The sequence below is a fragment of the Sorex fumeus genome, unplaced genomic scaffold (genome assembly GCF_029834395.1).
Source record: "Sorex fumeus unplaced genomic scaffold, SorFum_2.1 ptg000039l, whole genome shotgun sequence".
NCBI classification, from domain to species: domain Eukaryota; kingdom Metazoa; phylum Chordata; class Mammalia; order Eulipotyphla; family Soricidae; genus Sorex; species Sorex fumeus.
Window position 1 is genome coordinate 3,534,315 of NW_026606096.1, and position 27,838 is coordinate 3,562,152.

A 27,838-nucleotide genomic window follows, 5' to 3' on the forward strand; every position below is an offset into this window, starting at 1 on the left:
TTTCTAGAAGCCAGTTGAAAGAGTGTAAGGTGTGTGGGTGCCTGTGGCTTTCACCCTAACAGTTTTAAGACTAAGGTTAATTAATTGCTCCTTACTTTTGGTAGGACACTAATTCACCTCTGGGGAATGATAGTTTTATTTCTTTACATGGTTCAGGGAGAACTGAATAGTGTTAGTTATAATACAAGTACGGAGAGTAGAGACCATGTGGAGGACGTACATTTTCTTCTCAAAGATCTGACGTAAAAATTTCCAGGCAAAATTTCCAGGTAGGTCATCTTTATACTTGAAGATTGATTTGGTTCTTTGCCAAATGAAGAATTTATTTTGGGGGTCCTGGAACCCCACGCCTAACAGATGAGAACAGAGGTCGACGTGGTTTACAAAAATCCCTTTGTGTATGATATTCTGAAGTTTTCAGCCCAAAACTCTCTGAAGGAAAGTTGGTTAGAGCATGAGGACCTATCCTCAGGGCACCTTCTTGCCGTGCCCATCATGTGCCCTGCCTTTTCTGACTCCCGGGCAGTGTGAACGGTTGAGCTGTGTTTCCCAGCATTGTGCCATGTAGCTGTAGGAACTTTCCGACCACAGCTCTCTTTGGAGTTGGGCTTTATAAAGTGTTTCCGTTCCCTCGGGTGGTGCTCTCTGCTAGAAAGAAGGGAAGTAAGACTTGAATATTGTTTTGTTTTCACTTGTCTAAGTAATTATGCATCAAAACTACCCCTAAGACCCCATCAAAAAATGGGAAGAAGAAACGTACAGAAACTTCTTCAAAGAAGAAAGACAAGTGGCCAAGAGGCACATCTGAAAAAATGGCTAATCATCAGGGAAATGCAAATCAAAGCAACAATGAGATAGCATCTCACACTCGAGAGACTGGCACACGTCAAAAAGAATAAGGACAACCAGTGCTGGCACAGATGTGGGGAGAAACGGAGTCTCATTCGTTGTTGGTGGGAATGCCTACTCTTCCAGCTTTTTGGGGAAGACAATATGGACATTTCCTCAAAAAAACTAGAAATTGAGCTTTCATACTACTCAGTGATACTAGTTCTGGAAATATACCCCGGGGGGCGCAAAAACACGGAGCAGAAATGACACCTGCACTCGTGTGTTCCTTGCTGCACTGTTCACAATAGCCAGAATCTGGAAACAACCCAAGTGCACAGAAGCAGATGACTGGTTAAAGAAACTATGCTGAGGACTGCACTCATTTGCGGAGTATAAAACACCGTAACAGGAGACTGACACCCAAGGACAGTAGATATAAGGGTCAGGAAGATTGCTCCATAGATGGAAGCGTGCCTCATGAGCAGGCAGGGAGAGGACAGCTGGAATAGAGAAGGGATCACTAAGAAAATGATGGTTTAAGGAACCGGTCGAGATGGGAGATGTGTGCAGAAAGTAGATAAAGGACCAAACATGATAACCTCTCGGTATCTGCATTGCAAACCATAATGCCCAAAAGTAGAGAGTATGGGGAATCATGTCTGCCGTGGAGGCGGTGGGAGGATGGGAAAGGTGGAGGTATACTGGGGATATTGGTGGTGGGGAATGTGCACTGGTGGAGGGATGGGTGTTTGATCATTGCGTGATTGTAATCCAAACATGAAAGCTTGTAACTATATATTTCATGGTGAATCAATGAAATTAAAAATAAAAAAACTATGCTACATCTACACAATGCAATTTTATACCACTGTTAGAAAAAAGATGAAGATATGAAATTTGCTTATAAATGGATGGACATGGAGAATATCATGCTGAATGAAATGAGTCAGAAGGAGAGGAACAGACATAGAATGACTGCATTCATTTGTGGGATAGAGAAAAACAGTTTGAGACTAATACTCAAGGACAGTAGAAACAAGGGCCAGAAAGATTGGTCCAAGGTTGGGGGAGAGAGCGTTGGGATAGAGAAGGGACCAGTATGTCAGTGATGGTTGGAAGGGATCGCTCTGGATGGGAGATGTGTGCTAAAAGTGGGCAAAGGACCAAACATGATGGCCTCTCTGTATTGCAAACCATCAGAGAGAAGAGAGAGAGGGGAAGGGAAGGAGCGGGGAGAGAGGGGAGGGAGAGAGGGTGAGAGAGCGTGGAAGGGAGGGAGGTGCGTACCAGAGGCATGCTGGGGGGCAGAGGGGGCGAGAGGGATGGATACTGGGGACATTGGTAGTAGGAAATGACACTGGTGGAGGAGTGAGTGTTGGAACATTTGTATGACTGAAACCAATCATGAAAGCTTTGTAACTCTCTTATCTCATGGTATTCAATTAAAACAAAACAAAACCAAAAAAACGTACCCTTAAGAATTGTAATAGGTCATGTGTAAAAGCTTTTGATTAAAAACAAAGAATGAGACTATACTTCTGTTGACAAACAAACCTAAAACAGAAACAACTTTCTAAAATTCAGATAGATGTGAAAAAAGTATCTTTCACTTCATTAGGTTTAATGCTGGGCTGGAGTGATAGCACAGCAGTAGGGTGTTTGCCTTGCACGCAGCCAGCCTGGCAGAGCCGGGTTCGATTCCTCCGCCCCTCTCAGAGAGCCCGACAAGATACCCATGACGTATTCAATATGTCAAACACGCTAGCAACAAGTCTCACGATGGAGACTTACTGGCCCGCTTGAGCAAATCGATGAACAACGGGAGGACAGTGAGGTTTAATGCATGTATTTTGTTTGGAGAGGGGGTGGTTTAGACCACACTAATTGGTGTTAAGGACATAATCCAGGCTCTGTCAATAGTCACTCCTGGTGGGCTTGGGGGGACTATAAGGAGTGTCGGGGATTGAACCCAGGTTTCCTGTGTACTAGGCAAGCGGTCTACCTACTATACTACCACTCCAGCCCTGGGCTTAACTTAACTCTGATATATAATGAATAATGAATATATAATATATATAATAAATGTATGTAAATAAATAATGGACCTGATTTGTGTCAGATGTCTAGTGTATTTTTTCCTTTCCCAGTGTTACATTTTTAATAAAACCTGGTTTATGGGGCACACACTGATGGTAGTGAGGGCGGCACTCACAGTGGTGTCCTGGGTCCGTGCAGTGCCAGGGATTGGCATGCCGCTCTCAGGCTGAGTATGTGCCCCGGCCTGCTGAGCTGTCTCCCTAGCCCAAGCTCTATTTAAATCAGAGTAATGGTGACTCAACTAACCGGGTGTTTACCTTTTCGAAGGGGCCTCACCAGCATGGGGGCCTCCAAGATTGTTGCCAGCAACCCTTAACTGTATAGTCCCTCTGTCCTCTCTAGCCTTCCCTTTCAGTCTTATAGGTGGGTACAAGGAGGAATGTGGGGTGAGGTAACTAGTGGGAGTTACTCTAATTCACAGATCGCACCAAGAAAAATGCATTTCTATTTCTTGATTAAAGTTCATCTGCTTCCTGGGCTCTTGTTCTCTGGACTGAAATGGACAAGGCACGCTGCTAAATTTGGTTGGCAGTTTGCTAGTAGATCATAAAAGTAGTCGTGTATGACGAGGGCCCTTTGCTCCAGGAATGGCGTAGAGTTCCTTACGGCTGAGTCAGCAGAGGGCCTCTGCTTTGGGTACCAGGTCCAGCTTCTTCCGTGGCTACTTGTTCCATGGAGTTAATGGTGCTTTGTCAGTGTCCTGTGCTGAGGTATGATGTTGGTCTGGAGAATTAGGTTTTAAGTCTGATCCTCAGTGACCTGCTGAGAGAGACTAGAAACTTGGGCTTTCTGGACCCTGAGTTACTAACAGCAAACTGCCACAGCCAGGCTGAGCATATAGAAGGCAGTGTGTGCAGAAACTCTTACCCTTAGAGTGCAGCAGTGAGGGCGTTTGTCTTGCATGTGGCCAGCCCAGGTTTGATTCTTGCCGTCCCCGTAAGTCCCCTGAGGACAGAGCCAGGAGTAACTCCTGAGCATTACTGGGTGTGGCCCCAACAAACCTTCTCTTCCCAAGATGAAACATCTCTAAAGTCTTATTTTTTTTTCCAGTAACAGGTATGTGTGTGTGTGTGTGTCTGTCTGTCTGTCTGTCTTTTGTCATTAAATATATATATATATATATATATATATATATATATATTGGGGTTCAGAGAAATAGTGCATCAGGTAATAGGTAATAGACTTATGTTGCACTTGGCTGGTCCAGGTTGAATCCCTAGCATTCAGTATGGTCCCCTCAGCTCAGGAGTGATTCCTAATCACAGAGCCAGGAGTACGTTTTCAGCACTGTGAGGTGTGGTGTGTGTGTGTGTGTATGTGTGTGTGTGTGTGTATATATATATATATATATATATATATATGATAGAGGTGGTTCAGTGGTCTCTGGCACTGTACATTTTTTTGAATAATGTGAAAGACTACGTTGAAGAAATACATAAAATGTCCATAAATGTTGGGGCCAGAGTTGTAGTTTAGTGGTCATGAACTTATCCTAAATGTCTGAGCCCTGAGTTTTAAGCATGCGTGTATACACACACACACACACGCACACACACACACGCCCAAAGGAGATAGCCCAAAGGGCTGGAGTCCTTGGTTTGCATGCAGGAGCCCCAAGTTTGATCTCTGAGCACTGATGGGTGTGACTGCAAAATAAAGCAAAAAAAAAGTGTAATTGTTGCTAGGAGAGTGTAAAGACCTTTAATGCCCACTTTATGGAGATTTTATTGCCCTTGTACCATCCCCAGATCTCTCTCTTATATTGTCTATTCTTTCTAAATCTTTTGAAAGTAAGGTCTAGAGAGGTTGGCTCATCTCTTTGAATACTCCGATGTCTATTTCTGCCAAACAAGGACATGCTTCTACACATCACTTACAAATCTCCAAATCAGGAAGTTACCATGGACTCAGTATTAACTCTCCAGTCCATATTCTCCATCAGGTTGTGCCAACCGTCCCAGTGTCTGTTCTTGATCAGGGATCCTGTATAGGACTACATTTACTTGTCAGGTATCTCTTTTTTGGTGTCTGTGTGTGTGTGTGTGTGTGTGTGTGTGTGTGTCTGTGTAGCGGGTGAGATTTTGGGGCTACACTGCATGGCAAATATTTACCTCCTGTTTGCTGACCCACTTGTCAAATCTCTTTAGATTCCCTTAACCTGAAACAGTTCCTTGAGCTTTTTCTGGCATTAATCTTGGTGACATAGCATTCTGTATGGAGACCCACATTAGTATCAATGTGTTGTTTTCCAGTGATTAGACTCAGGTCATGAGTCCCGAGCAGAATCAGACCCAGAAACGAGTGGGGCTGGGGAGATAGCTCAGAGAGGTGGAGCATATACAATGCACGAGGCCCCAGGGGCTCCCTGAGCATTACCAGAAGTGGCTCCAAGGTCCCCTGAGCACTGCTGGAGAAGCCTCCCACCGCCACAGTCAGAAATGAAGTGATGCAAAGGATGTACCGTAGTAACCTAGCCTGTGCCTGGGATGTTCAGTTTGATCTCTGGTCACGTTGTGTTCTCCAGTTTTCTTTACATATTTTGCAGTGCCAGGGAGATTTCTGTATTTAACTCACTATTTTCTTTTTTTGGGATGGGGGGTGGGGGTTTCTGGTACACTGCTCAGGGGGCTACTGCAGGTAGCACTCACGGGGTGCTGGGTATTGAATCCTGGGATCCTGCAAGACAAGGCCTGTGCTTCAGACCTTTGAGCTATTTTCTAAAATGGGTAGCTTTGAAAGTCACCTGTTTTTCTTTCTTTCTTTCTTCTTTTTTTTTTTTGCTTTTTGGGTCACACCTGGTGATGCACAGGGGTTACTCATGCACTTGGGAATTGCTCTTGGCAGTGCTCTGGGACTCATATGGGATGCCGGGAATTGAACCTGGGTTGGCCGTGTGCAAGGCAAACACCCTACCCGCTGTGCTATTGCTCCAGCCCCTTTGTTTTTTTTTTTTTTTTTATAATGAACTGATCCTTTGTGGAGAAGTGCACTAAGATTTCATTGATAATTCTGTTTTTTTTTTCTTCCCCCGGTGAAACTTATTTAGAAAGAGGTGAGGGGAGAGAAAAGGAGAAATGTGTGTTCAGGAGAGAATCAGAGTCTTCTCCAGAGTGGGAATAGGCAAGCAAAACATGTTCAAGGGAGAACATGGACTTGAAGAGCAAGTCTGTGCTTTTTGTTTTTGTTTTGATTTGCGGTCACACGTGGTGGGTGATGCTGAGGACTTACTCCTGGCTCAATACAGGGATCACTCCTGGCGGTGCTGGGTGACCATATGTAGTGCTGGAATAGATCCAGGGTAGGTGGCGTGCAAGACAAACTCTTCAGTCCCTCTGCTAAATCTCTGGCCCCGCTAACCCTGTTTTTGAAAATACTTGTCTCCTAAACCTGACGTTTATTGACAGCTCACACCTGCCTTTGTGGTAGTTTTTGTACCCATCATTGCTTTGGTAGGTCTTAGAAGCTGTTCAAAACAAGAAAGAACTTTCCTTTTTCTTTTGTTTCTGTTGTCTGCAGGTATATGTAAAGTTTACTGTGGTTTATATAATCTCCTTCTGTTATTATGAACATTTTTCAGTCTAATTTCCCCCCTTCCTTTTGCTGCTGTGGTGGCGGCTGAACTTGGTTTTACTTGTTGGGGGATGCACTCCTGGCCGTGGCTTCAGTTGAGGCGCGCAGGAAATCTGATGGCGGAGCTGCCATACCATCCTTGTGCGTGTGACAGGCACCAGGGATCAAGCTTGTAGACTCCCCGTTATTTGCAAGGCAGGTGCTTTTTGTCACTGAGTCATTCCCTAGACCCCCTAGGATTTTTTTTCCTGTGATTTATTTGTCCCCAATTTTAAGTTTGCGTTTTGCCACATAACCTACCATTGGATTGTTATTTTCTGGTTGTGATTTGTTTCTGGAGCTGGGGCTTGAACCTAGGGATTCCCACATGCAAGGTAGGTGCTGTACAGTCGAGCTACCTCCCTAGGTGTGAAATACTGGCTTCTGAATAAGAGATTCAGCCCTCCAGGAAGTGTGGGGTGTTCAGGATCTCCGTCCATCTCAACATCCCCTAACACAGACTCACTCCCTGCTGCCTGCCTGGTTTCCTTTGCAGCATGACAGCCTGGGAGTGGTCTTGCCCTTGCTGGGAAAGGAACTTGTCAGCAGGCTGTTGAATGCATTCTTCTCTTCACACGCGTCTCCCAAGGGCCCCAATCCCGAGGGGGCAGGGGCGGGGGAAGGTATTTTCTCTTCCTGGCACTGGCTTAAGAAATGGATTTTTAACATGACCACCAACTAGAATAACTCCAGCAATACTTTTACCAGGTTGCCTTTTCAGCTTTAAACTCGAGCTGTTTAGATGTAGATTTTATATTTAATCTCAAAATATCAACTCCAAAATACCTCGTACTGCTTGGTCCTGCAGGTACTGAAACCAGGGCTGCCTAAACATGCTTTCCTTGAATGAAAGTACCTTTGTAATTCAGAGTCCTTTACATTTTGCTCAAGACCAGAGAATTTGTATGGGAATAATAAATGAGTCTTGGCTATGATTATTTCTCAGCTCCTTGGATTTTTTTTTTTTTTTTTTTGGGCCCACACCTGGTGGTGCTCAGTGGTAATTCCTGCCTCTGTACTCAGGAATTGCTCCTGGCGAACTTTGGGGGCCATATGGGATACTGGAGATCACATTCAGGTGGGCTGTGTGCAAGGCAAATGCCCTACCTCTGCTCTGTTGCTCAGGCCCCTGTTCCTGGATTTTTTTTTTAACTGAATCACTGAAATACAGTTACAAAGTTGTTCATGATTGGGCTTCAGTCATACAATGTCCCAGTACCCATCCCTTCATGTTACTGGGATTTTTTATGCCTAAATTCTTTGAAGCTGATAGTAGGCTGTATAACATTCATTATGTAATTTTGGATTCATCTTTTACTATTGGCATATATATTTTATAAAACATTATTTGCGGAAATAGGTATTTGTGTCACTGCCTCAGGGGATTATAAAATTCTTTATATTTTATTCACTTCTAGAGTTGAATAATAAAAATGAGTTTAAAACTTTACTGAGAGAGGAGCTGGAGTGATAGATAGTACAGAGGGTAGGGCGCTTGCCTGGCACCACAGACCACATATAGTCTGCTGTGCCCGCCAGGAGTGACCCCTGAGCACAGAGCCAGGAGTAAGTCCTGAGCAACACTTGGTGTGGCCCAAAGCCCCCAAAACAAACTACTGAAAGAGAGAAATCTTTTTTTTTTAACTGAAAAATACTTAGAAACTTTTTTAATTGAATCACAATGAGATACAGAGTTACAAGCTGGTCATGTTCCGGGTTTCAGTCATACAGTGTTTCAACACCCATCCCTCTATCAGTGTACATTTCCACCATCAATATCCCCAGTTTCCCTCCTGCCACCAGCCCCCCAGCCTGTCTCTATGGCAGGTACTTTCCTCTTCCTCCTGAAGGAGAGACATTTTTGGGTATCAGGAACAAGTATTAACTCTGAAACTCTGTCAGCTTTATTTTGATCTGTCATTTTGGTTTTTGTGCCACACCTAGTGGTGTCAGGACTTACTCCTGACTGCTCAGGAATCACTCCTGGCTGGCTGTGGGGGACCGACCATATGGGTTGCGGGGCTCTAACCTTAGTCAGTTGTGTGTAAAGGCAAGGGCCTTACCTACTACAACATTGCTCTGGCCCCAGTCCTGTCAGCTTTGTGAGTTGCGATAGAATAAGGCCCTGGTGTAGGGAGTTACTTCATTTACACCCTGTAAAGCCTTGGCTAGGGACTGCATCTAATACTGACCTTCTTTCGCCTTTCCAGTCTTGGTTTGATTGGAATGGAAAACAGTCCAGAAAGATGGATCGTGTGATCCATTGCCGTTACTCCAGAAACAAAGTATTTGACTTAATGAGTCACTGGAGACATAAAAAGGTCATTAGCATTCCTTTCCTTCTGTTTTCTCTTCTTAGAAGTCCAGAAAGGTATCACTAGGGTGGGAGTGAAGGTCTAGCTAGAGCACAGTATGGCAAGGGATTCCCCCATCACTAGGTGTGGCCGCAAACAAAACAAAAGGGTAATGCTGACTGATAAAAAGAGGGAAGGGTTTCGTTCAGATATCTAGAGAAATACACATCAAAATCACAATGAGATTTTACCTCACACTGTTGCATATATGTGTGTGTATGTATGTGTATATATATGTATGTATATGTATGTATATATATATATTTTTAACGTGGTAATCACTAATGTTTCTTCTGCATGTACTTTCTCATTTTTTGACTGATAGGGATTTTTGTTTTGTTTTCTGTTCATTTATTTGGGTTATATGTAGCTGTACTCACGGTTTAGTTCTGGCTCTGGGCTCTGGGCTCAGGGATCACTCCTGGTGGGGCTCTAGGGACCACATGGGTCCAGAGAATCAAACTCAGGTCAGCTGCATGTAATGCAAGTATACCTTAACCCTGTGCTATCTTTAAAACCCCTTGACTGTTTTGTTTATTTTTTTGTTCCACCAAGGACACCTTCGCATTATGAGGGAAGATGATTTAGTAGCATCCAAAGGATATGCTTGAATAACTCCTTTCTGGTTGAAATGGAGGGTCATGGCAGGGAGATTCTGTCAATGCTTTTTGTTTGTGTGTTTGTTTGTGTTTTGGGCCATAACCTGGCGGTGCTCAGGGCTTATTTCTGGCTCTGTGCTCAGGTGTGGCTTGGGGGACAGCGGTGTGGTGATATTGTGGTGATAGAATTTCTGTGAGTGTGTGTGTGTAGAGGTATTCTAGAGCTGAGGGATCTAGAAAGGAAGCACCCAGTGGTGTTCAGAGGCTGCCTCCGGCTCTGTGCCCAGGAGCAGCCTGGTCGTGCTCAGGGGACCATATAAAGTGCTGGGGTTGAGCCAGGATCAAAGAGGGGTCAGTTTTGTTTAACATTTTGTTTAACAGACTATAATCCTGTATAGTCTCTGTGGTCTGGACATAATTTTTAATGTTGGGCAAGAACTAGTCTTTGTTAATTTTGTTATTTAGTTTTTGGACTACATTAGGCTACTCCTGGCTCTGTGCTCAGGGATCACTCTTGGAGGGCTCGGAGGACCATATGGGGTGCTAGAGAATGAACCTGGGTTGGATGTGTGCAAGGCAAATGCCCTACCCACTGTACTACCATCTTTCAGCCCTTAGGGATTTTACTTGGGCCCCAATTTAGTGGTAGAGTTGCAGCCCCTCCAAGGACTTAGGAGCGGGCTTTGATAACCGCATTTGCTTTACTCTGAACTGGTAGAGCAGTGATCTAGGAAAGGAAGCAAATTTGAAGTATGAATGACTTCCGGTAAATTCTGTGTGCGTCTGTGCCTCAGAGTTGAGTTATGTCAGCTGCAGAGGTCTTTAGGCTGCACAGTTCTAATTCTAACCGGCCCTCACCCCCGTCTATTCTGTCCATTCTTTGTGCAGAGGCTGGACACAAGGTTCCCAAGTTTGAGATTGTTGATCAGCAATAAGAAAATAGACCCAAAGCAACAGAGTTAGACATCTGTATACTGGGTTGGGAAGGAGCAGTAAATTTTGAAGACGTAAACAAGACAGAGATGCTTGGATAAAGGCAGCTGAAGGTGAGGAAGGAAGAGAAGGTTTTGGCAAGAGTATTTGTACAGATTTCTCTTGAGTTGCCTTGCAGACTCTGATGCGAAGAATATTATTGCTCTCCAGGTAAAAAGGGCATCTTCCAGAAGGGGGTTTGTGTCCTGCTTTAAGGAAGAAAATGGGAAGTTCTGTCTGCTGCTTTCCAGGCATTTTTTAGCTCTAAGTAGTCCTTATGTCAAAGTGTCATATTTTGGATGGCATATTTTGTCACCCCTTAGGGACATTGTGTGCCACCAAAGTATTAACATGGTGCTGAGGTCTCGATAAATGGAGAAACTTATGTCCATTTTTGCTTCTCTTTTGGCACCACACCCTACATTTACAGCGTGCTTCTTCCTGCTGCCCCGAACTCCCCTTTCCCCGTTTTTTTGCTGCTTAGTTTTGCTACACCCAGACTTGACATGGGGCTACTCCTGGCTCTGTGCTCTGGGTCACTCTTGGTGGTGCTAATTGTCTTTATGTGGTAGGATTGTGCAGATTAAAAAAGATGAGGCCATTAAAATGATCTATATGGATATGAATCCGTAAATGTTAACTAAAACAAATGTACCAAAATTGGTACTTTAATTATTTTCTGAGATCGAAACCTTTGTTTTCGATTAAGATGATGTTTTTAAGAGCAACCATCAAGGAAGAACAAGTCTTGGTTTATCCTTAGGAGGGTTTAATTTGAATTTCCTGCAGCCGGGTTTGGCAGGGCTCACTCCTGCCCGCTGAGAGCCGTGCTGTTACCTTCTGGCAGCCTCGAATGCAGATGATGTTACATTAATCACAGAGGAAACGCGATTAACTCCAAGGGCCTTTAACTGTCAGTGTGGCAGCTGCTCCAGCTCGGAGCAGGTTTTCTGCTTCCCTCCCACTGTCTGTTCACAATTCTTCACCTCTAGAGAGCTAAAACTGCCTTTGATCTTCAGAGCCCCTGGCAAGTTGATTTAGCGTTGTGATCTTCTCTTAAAGCTGCTCAGGAGTGCAACATTAAAAGTTACATACACTTCAGAATAAAAATAACCAGATGAACCTCCCAGCCTCTCATTTATTTCTCTTTCAATAGTTAGAAATTTTTGTGTCCTGGAATTTAGAACTGGGAAGGTTAAAAATGGTTTAATCTGGATGGAGAAATAGTACAGCAGGTAACATGTCCCAACAGTCCTGCCTTGGCGGCACCTCTGGTCCCTGAGGCCAGCCAGGTGTGGCTCATAGAAGACACTGGATCTGTTTTCGTCAGTTCATAGATGAGAAATCCAAGACTGAGAAAAATGAATCGTCAGAGTCAGAGCTGGCCAGTGGTTGGGCCTGGCCCAAGTGCCTGCCCCTGGCCCAAGTAGCCTTCCCATTCAGCTGTAGGCAGTGAAGCTGGCTAGTTCCAAACTCATTTTTTCCAGCATTTGTACGAATCTTTTGGACACGATTGATGAAAAAGCTCAAGAGGGCTCAGAGGCCTGGAGCGCATGCTTTGCATACCCCAGGTTCCCTCTCCAGCACTGCACTGTCTCCTGAGTACCCCGGGAGGGTTCTCTCCCCTGCCCTGCAGAATAAGCTAATCGTGAGTGAGATAAATGCTTTGGTAATGACATCCTGAAAAAGTGATGGTGAGGTCTGTCCCGGGGTGCTGCCAGACTTGAAAAATGGTTCAGTTGGTCTTGGTTCTTCTCTGTTACAAAGTTTTCTAGCAGTATCTGTAGCAAAACTCCTTTAGGGTTTTTTTTTTTAAATTACATAACTTCTGTTACGTGAGTTATGAAGGTTGTCTGTGAATTACACTTAAACATTTATTTGAGAGTATACTGGGGGTAGGAAGTGTAATGAAAGTAAAGATGGCCCAGCTGGACTTCTCACTATTTGTACCGGGGCTGTGGTCCTTATATTCCGCACGGTCAGTGAGGAGGTGCTGTTCTTTGTTGACTCTGCACTCTGAAACTGAGGGGCAGACAGGCTTTTAGGAATGACTGTTGCTTCTAAACTGTTCATCATACATCGGACTTTTATAAGGAGCTGGTGGAACCACTCACAGCAGTTTTGTAGACCAGTTTCTCAGTCGTTCCTTCTTTAGTTATCTGGAAATATTTTGAAAATATTTTTTGTTTTGTTTTTGGACCACACCCGGTGATGCTCAGGGCTTACTGCTGGCTCTGTACCAATCAAGGCATCCGGGCTGGCTTGATAACCACAGCTGTTGACCAGAGTTCTCCAATTTGACTGCACTTGCCTAAAAAGCCTTCAGAGCTGTTGGGGCCAGAGAGAAAGGACAGGAGTTAAGGTCCTGCCTCGTTCAAGGCTAACTCTGGTTCAGTCCCTCAAAGCACATGTGTTCCTTGAGCACCAGGACCGATCCCTTGTGCAGAGCTAGGAGTCAGCCCTGAGCACTGCTACAGCTGTAAAACTCAAACAGGTATATAACTGTGTTGGTCATGTAGAGGATACAGCGAGAAATCTGATGATTGTTCTGGTCTTTATAATTGTAAACAGATAGCTAGGAGGACTGTAATAAGTATTTAGCTGCAGACAAGTTCTCCGAAATGTCTCTGGACTAGCCTGTAGTTATTACTTGCTGTGTTGCCACATAAGCACTTGCTTTTGGATTGTAGGTCAGAGAGTAGTCCAATCCTATGGTTTCATGCTTACTAGATGATGCACAGAATGAAACACTCAAGATTTTTCAGAGGAATCTCTCTTGCTTAGGAGGGTTGATTTCCTTGTTTCAGTGTTTGGTGTTGTTATGTATGTATAAGCCAGTCTTATGGACAGGGAGGAAAGGAGGGGTCTTAATGAGTTGCCCAGAGGGGAACTGTGTGAAAATAGGCTTATTATCCTTTTGGGGGTTTGGGGGAGGCCACACCTGGGTATTCTCAGGGGTTAGTCCTGTGTCCGTGCTCAGGGATTACTCCTGGTAGTGCATAGGGGACCACATAGGGTGTCAGGGATTGATCCTGTATTGGCTGTGCGCAAGGCATGTGCCCTGCTCACTCTACTCTTTGGCCCCAAGAGCAGGTGTCTTTAAACTTTCTGATGGTGCCGTTTGTGGAGGAGGAGGCTTGAAGATTGGAGATAGGTTTTTTCTACTTAAGGGAGAAAAACCTCTTCAACGAATTAGGCCTCTCTTATTTCTGATACTTTAACAAAGGAAACAGCTGTTCATGGTTATTGACTAAAGTGATCCTTATTTCAGTTGGTTCCACTCCAAATTTCAGTTATGTATTTGGTACAGAGATTGGCCTACTTGCAACCTAAGGACCGTCTCTGCTCCTCTCTGAGCACTTCCAGGTTGCCGGTATTATAGACATGGGTATGGTGCTAGCCCTGAACAAGTGGGACAGTGATCAGGTCAAAATATGAGAGTCCTGATTTGGGGAAATAGAAGTTAGGTGCTTGACTTGCACCCTGCTGACCTTGTTTTGAATCCCTGGTCCCCCAGGCACTGCCATGGTCCCTCTTAGGGTTAGCCCCAAAGCACTGCCACATGTAGCCCCAAACAGACAGAATCTGAGCGTTCTAGTCAGTGGAATTATTTTTTTCTATTTAAAATCTTTTAGGGTCAGAGAGATAGTATCGCAGATAGGTCGCTTGCCTTGTACTTGGCTGACCTGGGTTCAATCCCCAGCACTCCATATGATTCCCTGAGCCTTCCAGGAGTGATCCCTGAGCACAGAGCCAAGAGTAAGCCGTGAGTACAGCAGGGTGTGACCCCAAGCAGAAACAGAAAACTTTTTTTTTTTTGAGGTCGATCACATGCCTTTCCCATATTTGCCTGGGTTTTATTAGAATAAAATTATTAGACTATTCTTTTTTTGGTGGAAGGGGGGTGAGGAGGCGGTATACACGGGCTGTGCTCAGGGCTTAGGTGTCTCTGTGCTCAGGGATCATTCCTGGTGGTGCTCAGGGAATCATTTGCTCAGGGATCAAACCCAGGAATTGAACTGTTTGTATGTGCGTATGCACGCGCACGCACACATACACACACTGCAAGTCACACACACACACACACACACACACTGCAAGTCAAATGCCCTACCTGCTGTACAATTGCTCCAGACTTGCTAATAGACTGTTCTCTCCCTTTGCTGTACTCAGTGAGGTCTTATCTAAAAATTGAAGGAATAAGATTTGATTAGGAAATGTTGATCATAATTGAGTTTCCAGTTGTTAAAAAAAATGACAGCTGGAATGCTGTCACCAGCTGACAGAAATCGAAATATACCCTAGAGCAGACTTGAGTAACATTTTATTTTTACCCTTGTTTAAAGATACTCTCATACATTTAGTTACAAAACATGTCATGAATGAGGAAAATAACAAGCTAAAGCTGCATATGGTGGAGACATTTAAAAGTGCCTGCCACAGAGGCAGGCTGGGGGTGGGTGGGTGGGGGAGGTCACCCACTGAAACTGGGGTCATTGATGGTGGGAAATGCATGGGTGTTGAATCATGAACAGCTTTGTAACTGTGTATCTCATGGTGACTCAATTGAAAAAAACCTTTTTTTTTTTTAAAAGGACCTTATATGTTCAGTATTAGATTTTCCTTCACAAAGAAGGTTTCATGTTTTGGGGTCAAACCCAGAAGTACTCAGGGCTTCCTCCTGGCTCTGTACTCAGGGACCACTCCTGGCGGGGCACAAGGGATCATAAATGATGCTGGGGATCAAACCTGGGTCCTCTGTATGCAGGGCAAGTGCCCTACACACTGCACCGTCACTCTGGTCCCAAGAAGGTTTTATGATGGCAACCTCAAATATAGTTTCTCTTTGGACTCAGATCCTGGTTAGTGTAATCTTTCTTTGGCTTAGTCAGATTCACGATCTTGTGCTTTTATTTGTGACTGAGCCTTTCGGGCTCCTTAGGCTGAATGATTGCTGGGTGCAAAGGAAGCAGAGAGGATAATGAGGTTACCCCCAACTCTCTGGGTAGAAACAGCTTTGGGGATGAACCCGGAAGGGGAGTTCTGTTGATCTTTCAGGAGCTTCCCCCCCCACCCCCCGATTGAACTGGTTTTCTCCATCAACCAAGAACTTCCTAGAAATTTCTCCTCTGAAGAACCTGACATGCTAATGCGATCTCTGTAGATCTCCCTCCTCACTGTTCTCTCTGACTTCTTTCTCCTCCTCCACCCTCCCCTTCCCCAACTAGGCCAGCTGAGCTGCATTTCCTTCCCGCCTAAGGAAGAGAAGTACCTTCAGCAGATCGTGGACTGCCTCCCCTGCATCGTGATCCTCGGCCAGGACTGTAATGTCAAGTGTCAGCTGCTGAACCTGCTATTGGGGCTGCAGGTGCTTCCCACCTCCAGGACGGCCAGTGAGGAGAGCTGCAAGCTTCGGCGCCTCCGCTTCACCTACGGGACTCAGACTCGGGTCAGCCTGGCCCTCCCCGGCCAGTATGAACTAGTGCACACGTTGGTTGCTCATGAGGGAAAGTGGGAGACCATCCCCGAGGAGGACCTGGAAGTCCAAGAGGACAGTGAGGATGCTGCCCATGTTCTAGCTGAACTGGAGGTGATGATGCACCATGCTCTCTTACAGGTACCGATCTCGTGTTTATACATGTGTACGCACACACACACACACACACACAAACACACACACACACACCCTTCTCTTGTGTTTGAACTTTGTCAGAAAGTATCTTAGCTCTATATATTCTGGATCTTGAGCTTCAGTTGATTGACTTGAAGAAACAGGAAGTTGAAAACACGCAAGACGGTTAACAGTGCCCATCTTCCCGCCCAGCTTATGAGGTCCTAAGCAGTTTGTCTCCTTGCCCTCTTATCTTTTAAAAATAGCTTGTACTTGCATCTTAATATGCTTTTGCAGAGCAGTAATGGTGAAAATTAGAGATCTCGCCATCCCTTTCTGAAAGGGCCTATAATGGGGCCATGGAGATAGATCAGTGGGCTGGGCTTTGCGTGCTAGAGGCCTAGGAATGTTCCCCTGAGCACAGAGTCAGGAATAATCCCTGAGAGGACTGCTAGGTGTGGCCTCAAGTACCCCCCTCCCCCCCAAAAAAAAACTAAAACACTAAAAACACCAGTCTTGGGGGCCACTTAGTACAGCGGGTGGGTCGCTTGTCTTGCATGTGTTTAACATGGCTTTCATCCCCGATACCCCCTATGGCCCCCAAGCCCTGCCAGAAATGATCCCTAAGTGCAGGGCCAGGAGTAAGCCCTGTGTGCTACTGAGTGTGGCCCCAAAACCAATTTAAAAAGTCTTGGAATAAGAATCAAGTTATTTATAGGAGAGGCTGGTCATTTTACTGATTTCTTTGAGTTCTCTTTACATATTTTATTTATTTATTTGCTTTTTCGGTCACACCCAGTGATGCTCAGGGGTTACTTCTGGCTCTGCGCTCAGAATTACTCCTGGCAGTGTTTGGGGACCATATGGGATGCCGGGCTGTAGTGATAGCACAGCGGATAGGTCGTTTGCCTTACACGCAGCCAACATGGCTGACCCGAGTTCAATTCTTCCGCCCTTCTCGGAGAGCCCGGCAAGCTACCGAGAACATCTCGCCTGCACGGCAGAGCCTGGCAAGCTCCCCATGATGTATTCTATATGCCAAACACAGTAACAAGTCTCACAATGTTACTGGGTCTGCTGGACCAAATCGATGAACAGCGGGAGGACCGTGACCGTGATGGGATGCCGGGATTGACCGTATGGGATGCCCAGGTCAGCAGCGTACAAGGCAAACGTCCTACTCCGCTGTACTATTGTGCCAGTCTCCTACATGTTTTAATTTATAATGCCCCTTCTCTTCTGTACCGTGAATTGAGTTAATGTGTAAAAAGTCAATGGAAGGCAAGTGAGAGCCATTTCCCAGGTACATATCTGAGCACGGGCTGGAGCGATAGCACAGCCTGTAGGGTGTTTGCCTTGCACGCGGCTGACCCGGTTGGCCCAGGTTCGATTCCTCTGCCCCTCTGGGAGAGCCCGGCAAGCTACCGAGAGTATCTCGCCCGCATAGCAAAGCCTGACAAGCTACCTGTGATGTATTTGATATGACAAACACAGTAACGACAAGTCTCACAATGGAGACGTTACTGGGTCCGCTCGAGCAAATCGATGAATAATGAGAGGACAGTGCTACAGTGCTATATCTGAGCACACATTTTAGAGCTGAGATGCCATTGCCTGCTCTGAATAGGCGCTAACCCTTCAGACTGCTGAACAGCTGAGAAGCTTACTGGGTCGGGCAGTTGAGATGACAAATCAGCTTTCTCTTAGCACAGTTGAAGTATAAAATCTCTTTCTGAAAGAATCATCTCTTTTCTGGAATTCTTCTTTTCTGATTTTTTATGGTTTTTAAGGTTTAAATCAGTGTTTCCTAGGACCCACTTCATTCTCTAGTGGTTTGGATGTAGAAATAGTCACGAATCCCCCGTGGTTCTAAGTTTATAACCCTTTGATGCGAGTCTCAGAAAGGCCAACATCAAGGGGTATAAACTTGGCACTGCTCTGTCGCCATTGTCAGGCTCCTTTCTCATAAAATACAGCACTGATGCCCAGCTCCCTGCTGGAAGCATGTCACAGCTACCTTGAAGAATTTTTTGTGCCTGTGAGAGTGATCTTTTTGCTTAGCTCCAGTTATTTTTAGGACCAGTGAATTAACTCTAAAGAGACCTTCCATCTGATTTGTAAAGGGAGTGGTAAAGAAAGGAAACATTTAGCCAAAGGAAATCAAGATTAAATTAGAGGAAATGTGATGTTCATTTTCTACTGTCAAATTATCAAAGCAGAATTTCCCCCTGTGCTCTTGTACAATGGTCATTCTTCTACTATGTCACTTTAAAGTCCTCATAAATTTGCCATTTTCAGATTGTTCCCAAGTTGGCTAACTCCCATGAACCTGTAGTGCTTGCTGTTCCCAGCTTTTTACTCCTGGGACCCTAAGATTCCCGGTTCATGATTTAGTGGGGGAACACTATTGAGCCTTTCTCTGAAACCCCAGTTAGTGTTAAAAACAGTCATTTTTCCAGTTGGCAGCCAATTTCCATCAATCTTGTTTGTGTTTCTTATGAACCTTTTTAAGAAAAAGGGGGCCAGAGCAATAGTACAGTGGGTAGGGTGTTTGCCTTGCACGCGATGACCTAGGTTCAATCCCCGCATCCCATATAATCCCCAAACACTGCCAGGAGTGGTTCCTGAGTGCAGAGCCAGGAGTAAGTAACCCCTTACTAGGTGTGGCCCGAAAAGCAAAAAAAAAAAAAAAAAAAAAGGCATAAAAAGCCAGAGAGAGAGGGGGAGAGAGAGAGCAAGCGAGTGAGCGAGCTGGAGTGAAGGCATGAAGGCACTTGCCTTGCATGAGACAGACTCCAGTATGATCAGCAGCAGCATATGGTCCCCTGAGTTGTACCAGAAGTGACCCCTGAGCACCTCTGGGCATGACCCTAATACAGGGGGCGGGGGGAGAACCCAACCAAAAGGAGCAAGTAGCAGAAATGATTTAAAATAGGACTCCTTGCCCTGTCACAGAGGCAGGGTGGAATGGGGAGGGTGGGGGGTAGGAGGGATACTGGGATCAGTGGTGGTGGAGAATGGGCACTGGTGGAGGGATGGGTACTCAATCATTGTATAACTGAAACCCAAGCACAAAAATTTGTAAGTCTACAACTGTACCTCATGGTGTTTCACTTAATAAAAATTAAAAAAAAAAAAATAGGATTCCCGCAGCTTCCCTGCCTGCTGCTAATGATGGCTTCTTTAGTTTTCAGTTCTACCCTTTGTAGTTGCCTTTGTATCTCCCTCAGGGAGATACCCGGCAATGCTCAGGGGTTACTCCTGGCTCTGCACTCAGGAATTACTCCTGTGGAGGCTTTTGGGGCCATATGGGATGCTGGGAATCAGACCCAGGTTGGTAGCGTAAGACAAATGCCCTGCCCGTTGTGCTATCGCTCCAGCCCCTAGGGTTGCACTTTTAAAAGGAATATTTAAAAAAAAAATCATCTGTGATTGTCTGTTTCATTACAGATTGTCATTTCTTGGGATTATCTTCTAATCTTTAATTGCTGCGTGTAGTTACTATGCTATTTGTGCAGTTGTAAGTATTCTCACAAGGCACAGATTCTGTATTTTGGACTGTTAAAAATAGCTTCTCTCTGACTTCCTTGGTCATATCTCATGGTTTTTCTTCATTGTTTCATGGCCAGACCTTTACTTTGTAACAGAGTTGCACTTCTCTTTGTCTTTGTTTTGGGGCCACACTGGACTGGGTTTAGGGCTTTTTCCTGGCTCTGCACTCAGGGATCTCTCCCTGAGGTACTTGAAGGACAACATGGGGTGCCCCGGGTTGAAACTGGGTCAGCAGTATGCAAGGCAAGTGCCCTACCCACTATTCAGTGTCTCAGCCCCTCCAGTTCATACTTTATAAACACAGAGCCCTACGTTTCCCTGGTACTAGCCCCTACAATTCCCTATACAGATGGATTTTTAGTTACTGTGGAGCAATAGCACAGTGGGTAGGGCACCTGCCTCCCTCCATCCCTCTCGGAGAGCCCGGCAAGCTACTGAAAATATCTTGCCCACACGGCAAAGCTTGGCAAGCTCTCCGTGATGTATTCGACATGCCAAACACAGTAACAATTGTCACAATGGAGACGTTACTAGGCCCACTTGAGCAAATCGATGAACAATGGGAGGACAGTGATAGTGACAGTTTTAACACAGTCAGAGTAGTCAAGTGAAGCTAGGTTTAGATTTTGACTCTCACTGATGATGTACCTTACTTGTAAGACAGGGGAATGATCTCATCTTTTAGCCATAAATAAGAGTGTCTATGTAAAGCACCTAACATAATATGAGGCACATAGAAAACCCTTCTTTCTCAAAAAGAATCGACTCCGTGTATGAGTAAACAAGAAAAACCCTTCAACTTCTTTGTTGGTTAGATTGGGAAGTGAATTGACAATAAAAATGGGCAGAATATGGAGACAGGAATTGAGCTCTAGGCTGAGTTGTTGCAGAAGGGCAGGATTATTATATCGTGACATATATTTTATATGTATTGTATATGTATACAATTTATATGTATTTTATATGTATACTACATGTTATGTGTATATATATATTTTTTCCCAATGTGATGTAAGCCTAAGACTTCAGAATTGTAGGGAAAGCGAAAACACCTGCTACTTACCAAATTTAGCTTGAGTACGTGACTGTCTTTTGTTTGAACCAGTATAATCCTTTTTAGCTATCACTGAGTTTTGGTAATGTGCCATGAGCCATAGAATAACAGTTTCTTGCCAGTAAGCACCAGTGTTCTTCGTTTTCTTCAGTGATGCGTGATCGCTGCTGAGCGTTTAAAACAGCATCAGTCTATAGCAAAGGCAAAAGTTACAAAGGTAACTTCATTGTAACCTAGCAATATTTCTGTTTGGCATCCCTAGTCTTGTGGAGAAAATTGTTAGCTTCTGTGCAACTTCTGTAGGTCCTACAGATGTGGGCAGGCAGAATGCATTCTGCAAGAGAAGTCTCCTTAGAAATGCACTGTGATCAAAATGGGAATTAGGGGATCTTCTCATGATTTCCAGAGATTCTTTCTCTTTGGGTTAGGAATTACATGTTTTTTCATCGCTTTGTGCTCAGCTCAGGTGAAAGTTGGTTCCCCTCTGCAGTGTGTGTATCCCAGAGTTTGTTCCCTGGCAATGTTATAAAAAGTTAAGAAGAAGTTCTTTGTTGCTTTTATTTGGGGGGACTCCCAGTGGTGCCCAGGGGTTTTTCCTGGCTTTGCTTAGTGGTGACCCCTGGCAGTGCCTGGGAAACCCTGTGTGACGGGGGATTCAGACTGGGGCCAAGAGGATGCAAGGAGAGCCCTTTTACCTCATACTATCTTTGGTTATTGAAAGGTAGTTTGAAGTAGGGAGTGAGGCATCATTCTCCAGCCAAGAACCAGACTCTGGTCTGGGCTCAGGAACTGGGTTTTCCGGGAAACAGGCTGAGGGTGGACTTCTCACTCAGGTGGCCATAATTGGGCTCAGACCAGCTCAGATTCATCTTCTCTTTATCATCATCATCATCATCATCATCATCATCATCATCATCATTGTCATCATCGTCATCATTGTCATCATCATCATCATTATTTTCTACTCCCTGTCTCCAGGAGACAGTGCTGGCTTCCCTTTTTGTTTTAGACTTTGAGGCATGAGTCACCTCTCCCCTAAGTGTCGCAGAATCACGTCCCACATTCCAGGCTGCTCACGCTGCTGCCAGGCTCTTGGTCTCCAGCTGCTTTTGCAGGTTAGAACAGTGAGACCAGTGGCGAGGGTTCATTAGGGAATGGAGGGAAGAGAACGGGGCGCTAGCTTCCTATCCGTTTTTGTTTAATGCAGGATATATTTAGGAGTGGAAAATTTCTTTTTCAGTGGTAATATTTCAGGCCATTCCTACCACTAGAAAACTGTGAATTCAACCCCCCCCCCTTTTAAAGTATAATAAATTTGCACATATAAAGAAAAAAGTCAGTCCTCTCTTAAAAAGGAAGTTGTCTTGGGTTGGAGAGATAATTTATGAGTTAAGGTGCTTGCCTGCATATGGTCCCATTGTGATGACTCATGTCTGCTTAAACAGAAAGGGAAGCCTGCCAGGAGTGATCCCTGAGCACAGCCCAGAGCATCCCCCCCCCTAAAAAATGAAGGGGAGAAAGTAATTTTACCAGGTGAACATGGCAGGTTTGGCTGATGGTTCTGATGCACATGCAAAAATGAAAAGCCTGTGAATGTATTTTAGTGGTAGAGATGGATGCCCCAGGTTTAGTCCCTGCAACACACACCTTGTCATGCTCTCTCTGCCCCACCCTGTCCTCGTCTCTTTCTGTCTCTCTTTCCCTCCCTCCCTTCCTCCTTCCCTCCCTCCCTTCCACTCTCTCTCCCTTTCTCCCTCCCTCTCTCTGTCCCTTTGAAAGTCTTCTGAACGACTTATTTTGGCTTGGAATACTTAGGCTTTTTTCCCCATAAAAGTCCTCTAATAAAATTGATTAATTCACATCTTTGGAAAGTGTCTAGTGCAGGATCTCATTGCAATTTTGCTGCTTTTCTGTTTGTTGTGGGGGCATGTACAGATGCCCAGGAGTGGCTATCAGTTCTCAGTTCAAATCCAGGGATGCACACAAACAAGGCATGTGCTCATGAGCCAAGGTCCCAAACTCAGCATTGCAGTTTTATTTTCGGTTTTTTGCTTTTTGGGTCATACGTGGCGATGCTCAGGGTTTATTCCTGGCTCTGCACTCAGGAATTACTCCTGGGGGTGCTTGGGGGGCCATATGGGATGCTGGGAATTGGACCCGGGTTGGTCGTGTGCAAGACAAATGCCTTACCCATTGTGCTGTTGCTTCAGCCCCTAGCATTGCAGTTTTAAAATGAATATTTAAAAAAATTTTTTTTATCTGTGATTGTCTGTTTCATTACAGATTGTCATTTCTTGGGATTCTCTTCTAATCTTTAATTGCTGCGTGTAGTTACTGTGCTATTTGTGCAGTTGTGTAACTGAAGCAGTTCCTGCTTCAGCTTGGGGCAGGGTAGTGAAAGGGACTTTGTTCTGCGCAGCAGCGTGAGCGTCAGATTAGTTTCCCGACCAGAAACAGCAATTTTAAAATACTAAAGTTCTTATTGGTTGAGGCCAATAATGTAGAGGAGATACATTTATATGATGTAGAGGAGATACATTTATATACAAATGTAGAGGAGATACATTTATAGATGTTTGCTCAGATTACAAAGGGAAAGATGCTAAAAAAGCACTGTGAGTTTTGGGGCGTTCAGAGCGGCAGCCAGAGGAGTCATTTGACCTGCCTGACCTACCTTCGATTCAAGCCTAGGTCTTTGCTGAGGAAAGTGAGACCTTTGTGCTCTGCAGCAGTGAGAGAATCAAAACGTGACACTCAGGCCAGGCCGGGCAGAGTGCTCAGTGGACGGAGTGCATGAGGTTTGTGCAGAAGCCCGGGTAGGGGGCCGGAGTGGTAGCGCAGCAGGTAGGGCGTTTGCCTTACACGCGGCCAACCCGGGTTTGACCCCAGCATCCCATACGGTCCTCAAGCACTGCCAGGGGTAATTCTTGAGTGAAGAGCCAGGTGGAACCCCTGAGCATCACCGGGTATGACCCAAAGAGCAAAAAAAAAAAAAAAAGCCTGGACAGCACATGGCCGGCGTGACCCCCTGACATGGAACATCTCTCTCCTCTCCTGCTCCCTTGCTCTTCAGTTCCCTCTCCTCTTCACACCCTCTTCTCTCTCTCTTCTCCTCTTTCTTCTTTCTTCATGCCATGGGGAGGAGACTTGACGTGCATGGTTTCTTGAACCCTGCCGGGGGTGACCCTGACATCCCTCTCCTCTCCCATCCCCTCTCGCTTCTTTCCTCCCTCAAGAATGCTCTAAGTTGACATTTTCCAGCTCTTTTGAGGGGGTACATGAAGGAATGTTCCTTAACCCCTCTCCAGGCTTTCCCAGTCCTTAGTAAGATTTCACAAAAGGAAAATGTCCAGGTTTTGAATTTTTAAAAATTTTTTTACTGGGGCTGGAGCAATAGCACAGTGGGTAGAGCATTTGCCTTGCATGCTCAAGGCCCAGGTTCAATTCCCAGCATCCCATATGCCTTGCATGCTCAAGGCCCAGGTTCAATTCCCAGCATCCCATATGGTCCTCTGAGCCAGGAGTAATTACTCCACCAGGAGTAATTCCTGAGTGCAGAGCCAGGAGTAACCCCTGTGCATCGCCGGGTGTGACCCAAAAAGAAAAAAAAATTCTTTTAACCAAAATTCCCTGTTGCTGAAATATGATAAATCAAAATGAATAAGTGTGAAGGAATATAACCAATTTATCTTTTCTATTTCAGATAAGCTTTCAAGATCTGATAACTTCATTTTTTGTTTTGTTGAGATGTCATACATACACGAAAGACAATATGTTGTTCATTAAACAGCTTGATGAATTTTCACGAAGTGAAACTTTTTCTTTTTTTAGTTTTTGGGTCACACCCAGCAATTCGCAGGCCTTTGGCTCTGCGTTTAGGAATTCCTCCTGGCGTTGCTCGGGGAAACATACAGAGTGCCAGGAATCGAGCGTGGGTCAGTCTCATGCAAGGCCAGAGCCCTCCTTGCTGTTTTATCTCTCCAGCCCCAGGAGCACTTTGTTTTTGGGCCACACCCTCTGTTGCTGGGTGAGTGAGTGTCCCTCCTGCCTATGCTCAGGGGACCATGTGGTGCCAGGGATCAGACCCCAGACTCCAGCGTCCAAAGCAAGTGCTCCAATTGAGCTGTCTCCCTAGCCCAGAGTGAGCTTTTTTTGTAAGTGACACCCAGATTGGTGGAAGAGTGCCTTCAGCACCCCAGTGCCCCCATGGCCAAGCTCTGGACTGTTACGATTCCCATAGCAGCACTTCCTTGCTTTGTCTCTAACATGGTAGACTGAGGTATTCTGAGTTTTATTCTTATTAATAGATCAACGGAGTATAGTACTTCTCTCTCTCTCTCCCGTTTTTTTTGAGGGTGCAGGGTCTCACCTGGTGGTACTCTCGGGACTGTGTGGGACCACCAGGGTCGCACTCCAGCTCTTTGAGCTCTCTCCCAGCCCAGCAGCCTGTTTTTACTAAGATGGTTAAAATCAGCGGTCCCCATGTGAACACTTACAAATTTAAAAAGTACAAAAGTAACCAATGTTAAGATTCAGAAAAAAAATAGCATTATAGATCCCATAAAATAAAGATTTTGCGGGGGTGGGGGGCGGAGGTGTGGGGGGCAAGGATTGGACCACAACCAGAGATGCTCAGAAATCATTCTTGGAGGACTTGAGACCATATGGGATGCTGGGGGTTGAAACTGGGTCAGCTATGTGCAAGTCAAGTGCTTTACCCACTGTACTATCTCTTTGGCTCCAAGACAAAGATATAAAAAGAGTATTATTAGAATTTTAAATATAGTATGGCATATCAGATAAAAGGAAGTAGTCTCAAATTACAATTAAAAACATCTTAAAGGGAAAATAGTTTAAAATATCACCATTGAAACTCAAGGTTCCCCTCCTCCAGAGGAATAAGATAGAAACCAGAGACTCAGAATAGACTATATTCTGTTATGCAATCCAAAATTATTCAACAGAAGAAATAGGGCAACGTGACCCATTCTCAAATGAAAATCATTATAGACCAGCTCAGAATTAAGCCAAAAGTCGAATTAACTAAAAAAAAAATTCAAATGTCTCTTATACCTCCATTCAGTGATAGAATGGGAACTATTCTAATAGTACATGTGAGTTTATTTAATTTCAACAGAAAGAGGATCTAATTTAAAAAGTATGAATCTTACCACAGACAAATACATGATCTGAAACTTAAAGCTCTCTAAACTTACAGAATAGGGAAAAGGTAAGAATCCGTCTATTAAAAATAGGTTTTCCATAGTATTCTCTTTATAAAAGACAAAACACAAAGCATTTCATTTTTTTTAGGTATATTACCATTGCAAATAGGTCTCTCTAGCTCTCTCGCTCGCTCTTGCTCTCTTGTTCTCTCTCCCTCTCTATCGCTCTCTCGCTCACTCTCGCTCTCTCCTCTCTCTCCCTCTCTCTATTTCTCTTTCCCTCCATCCCTCCCTTCCTCCATCCTTCTCACACCCAGCAGTTCTCAGGCTACTTCCAGCTTGGTGCTCAGGAGTCTCTTCTGGAAGTACTGGGCTTCACACCAAAACAAAGCATATACTCCAACCCACTGAAGTATTTTTCTGGCCCTGTAAATAGTTTTCGAAGTATTTCTTGGCGAGCCAGTTTAGTGAGGATTAATCCTTTTAAATTGTTTCTCAGAAAAGCTCTTTATTCTCCCTCAGATATGATCGACAACTTCACCAGGTAGAGGATTCTTGACTGGAGGCTTTTCCATTCACTGCTTGGTGTCTATCATGCCCCTTAATTCTGGCTAGCTCTAGAATTTCTGTTGAAATAATCTGTGGATAATCTTACAAAATTCCCTTATAAAATGATTCCTTGCTATTCTCTTGCTACATGTAGAATTTATTTTTATTTTTGTCATTTTAGTTACAATGTGTTTTGATGAGTTTCTGTTTGGGTTTATTTTGTTTGGAACTTTTTTGGTGTCTGATCTGGGTGTCTGATGCCCTTCTCATTTTGGTGAAGTTTTCAATATTCCTTCAAACATTTCTACCCCTTTCTGTTCTCCAGATCTCCAGATCTATTCCAGATTCTCCCTCCACTTGATGCAAATGTTATTTTTTGGTGTTGTTGTTGTTTGTTTTTGGGCCACACTTGGCTGTGCTCGGGGTTTACTCCTTCCTCTGCACTCAGAAACCAAACCTGATGGTGCTTAGGGGACCGTATGGGGTACTGGGGATCGAGGCCACATGCAAGGCAAGTGCCTTACTTACTGTACATTTGTTGCAAATGTTCCTTTTGATGCTGTTCCTTGTGGCTTGTCTTGAAGAGAGGTTGGCTACACCCAGCAGTACTCGGGGGACCATACCTGAGGAAATAGAACCCGGGGCTCCCATATGTAAAATCTCTGCTCCAGCCCTTTGAGCTGTCTCCCTAGCCCCTGTATCATATGACTCTACTATCTTAAGTGTTTTAAAATCTTGCTGGTCCTTTTGTGTGGTTTTCACTGTTTTGAGCTCAATGATTTGATTTTCATCTTCTTCCATTCTACTTTTGAACTGTTGATCCCTCTGTTGTATGTTTTAGCTCAGCTACTGTTTTGTTTGTTTTGGGTGGGGTTTTCATTTTGTTTTGTTTTCAGTGCCAGGCCTCACACAGGTAAGGAATGCTCTACTACTGAACTCTGTCCCTGGCCCTCAACTTATGTGGCTCTATTCTGTAGCTCTATGATTGGATATTTTGGGGTTCTACTCAGACTTTCTTTCATATGTACTTTGTTGGACTTCTCTTGCATTGTGTCTTCATCTCAGTCAGCATCATTAGGAGTGCAGCGTTGAAGTCTTCTTTGGGTAACTTGCACAGCTCTGTTGTATTGAAGCATTCTTTTTCAGGCTCTTCCTCCATCTCCCTGTTTATATCTGATGCCCCATGTTGGTCTCAAGTTTTGGTATAGGTTTGTTACGATTGTGCAAGTTGGTAAACACAAGTTCTCATTATTTAACATTATTTAAACATTTGATAATTTTTAAGGACACTAAAGAGTACATTTGTGTTTAGCTCTTTCATAACTCTAAAATATTGTAGCATTCTGAGGATTGATTTACTTTTTCAGATCCCTGAGGCATTGGGGGTTGGTGTGCCAGTGATACTGATCATAGGCAGAAGTCCCCAACTTTTATTATGGGCGGAG

At 44.6% G+C, this 27,838-nt stretch overlaps 1 protein-coding gene across 1 annotated transcript in view; it reads left to right on the forward strand.

Annotated features, from left to right (window-relative positions):
* DSTYK (dual serine/threonine and tyrosine protein kinase) overlaps window positions 1-27,838 on the forward strand; it is a 60,859-nt gene that overhangs the window by 11,681 nt on the left and 21,340 nt on the right. Inside the window, exon 2 of the mRNA XM_056119169.1 lies at window positions 15,691-16,079. Within this exon, the coding sequence (XP_055975144.1) occupies window positions 15,691-16,079 (389 nt within the window). The remainder of the gene's footprint in view (window positions 1-15,690; window positions 16,080-27,838) is intronic.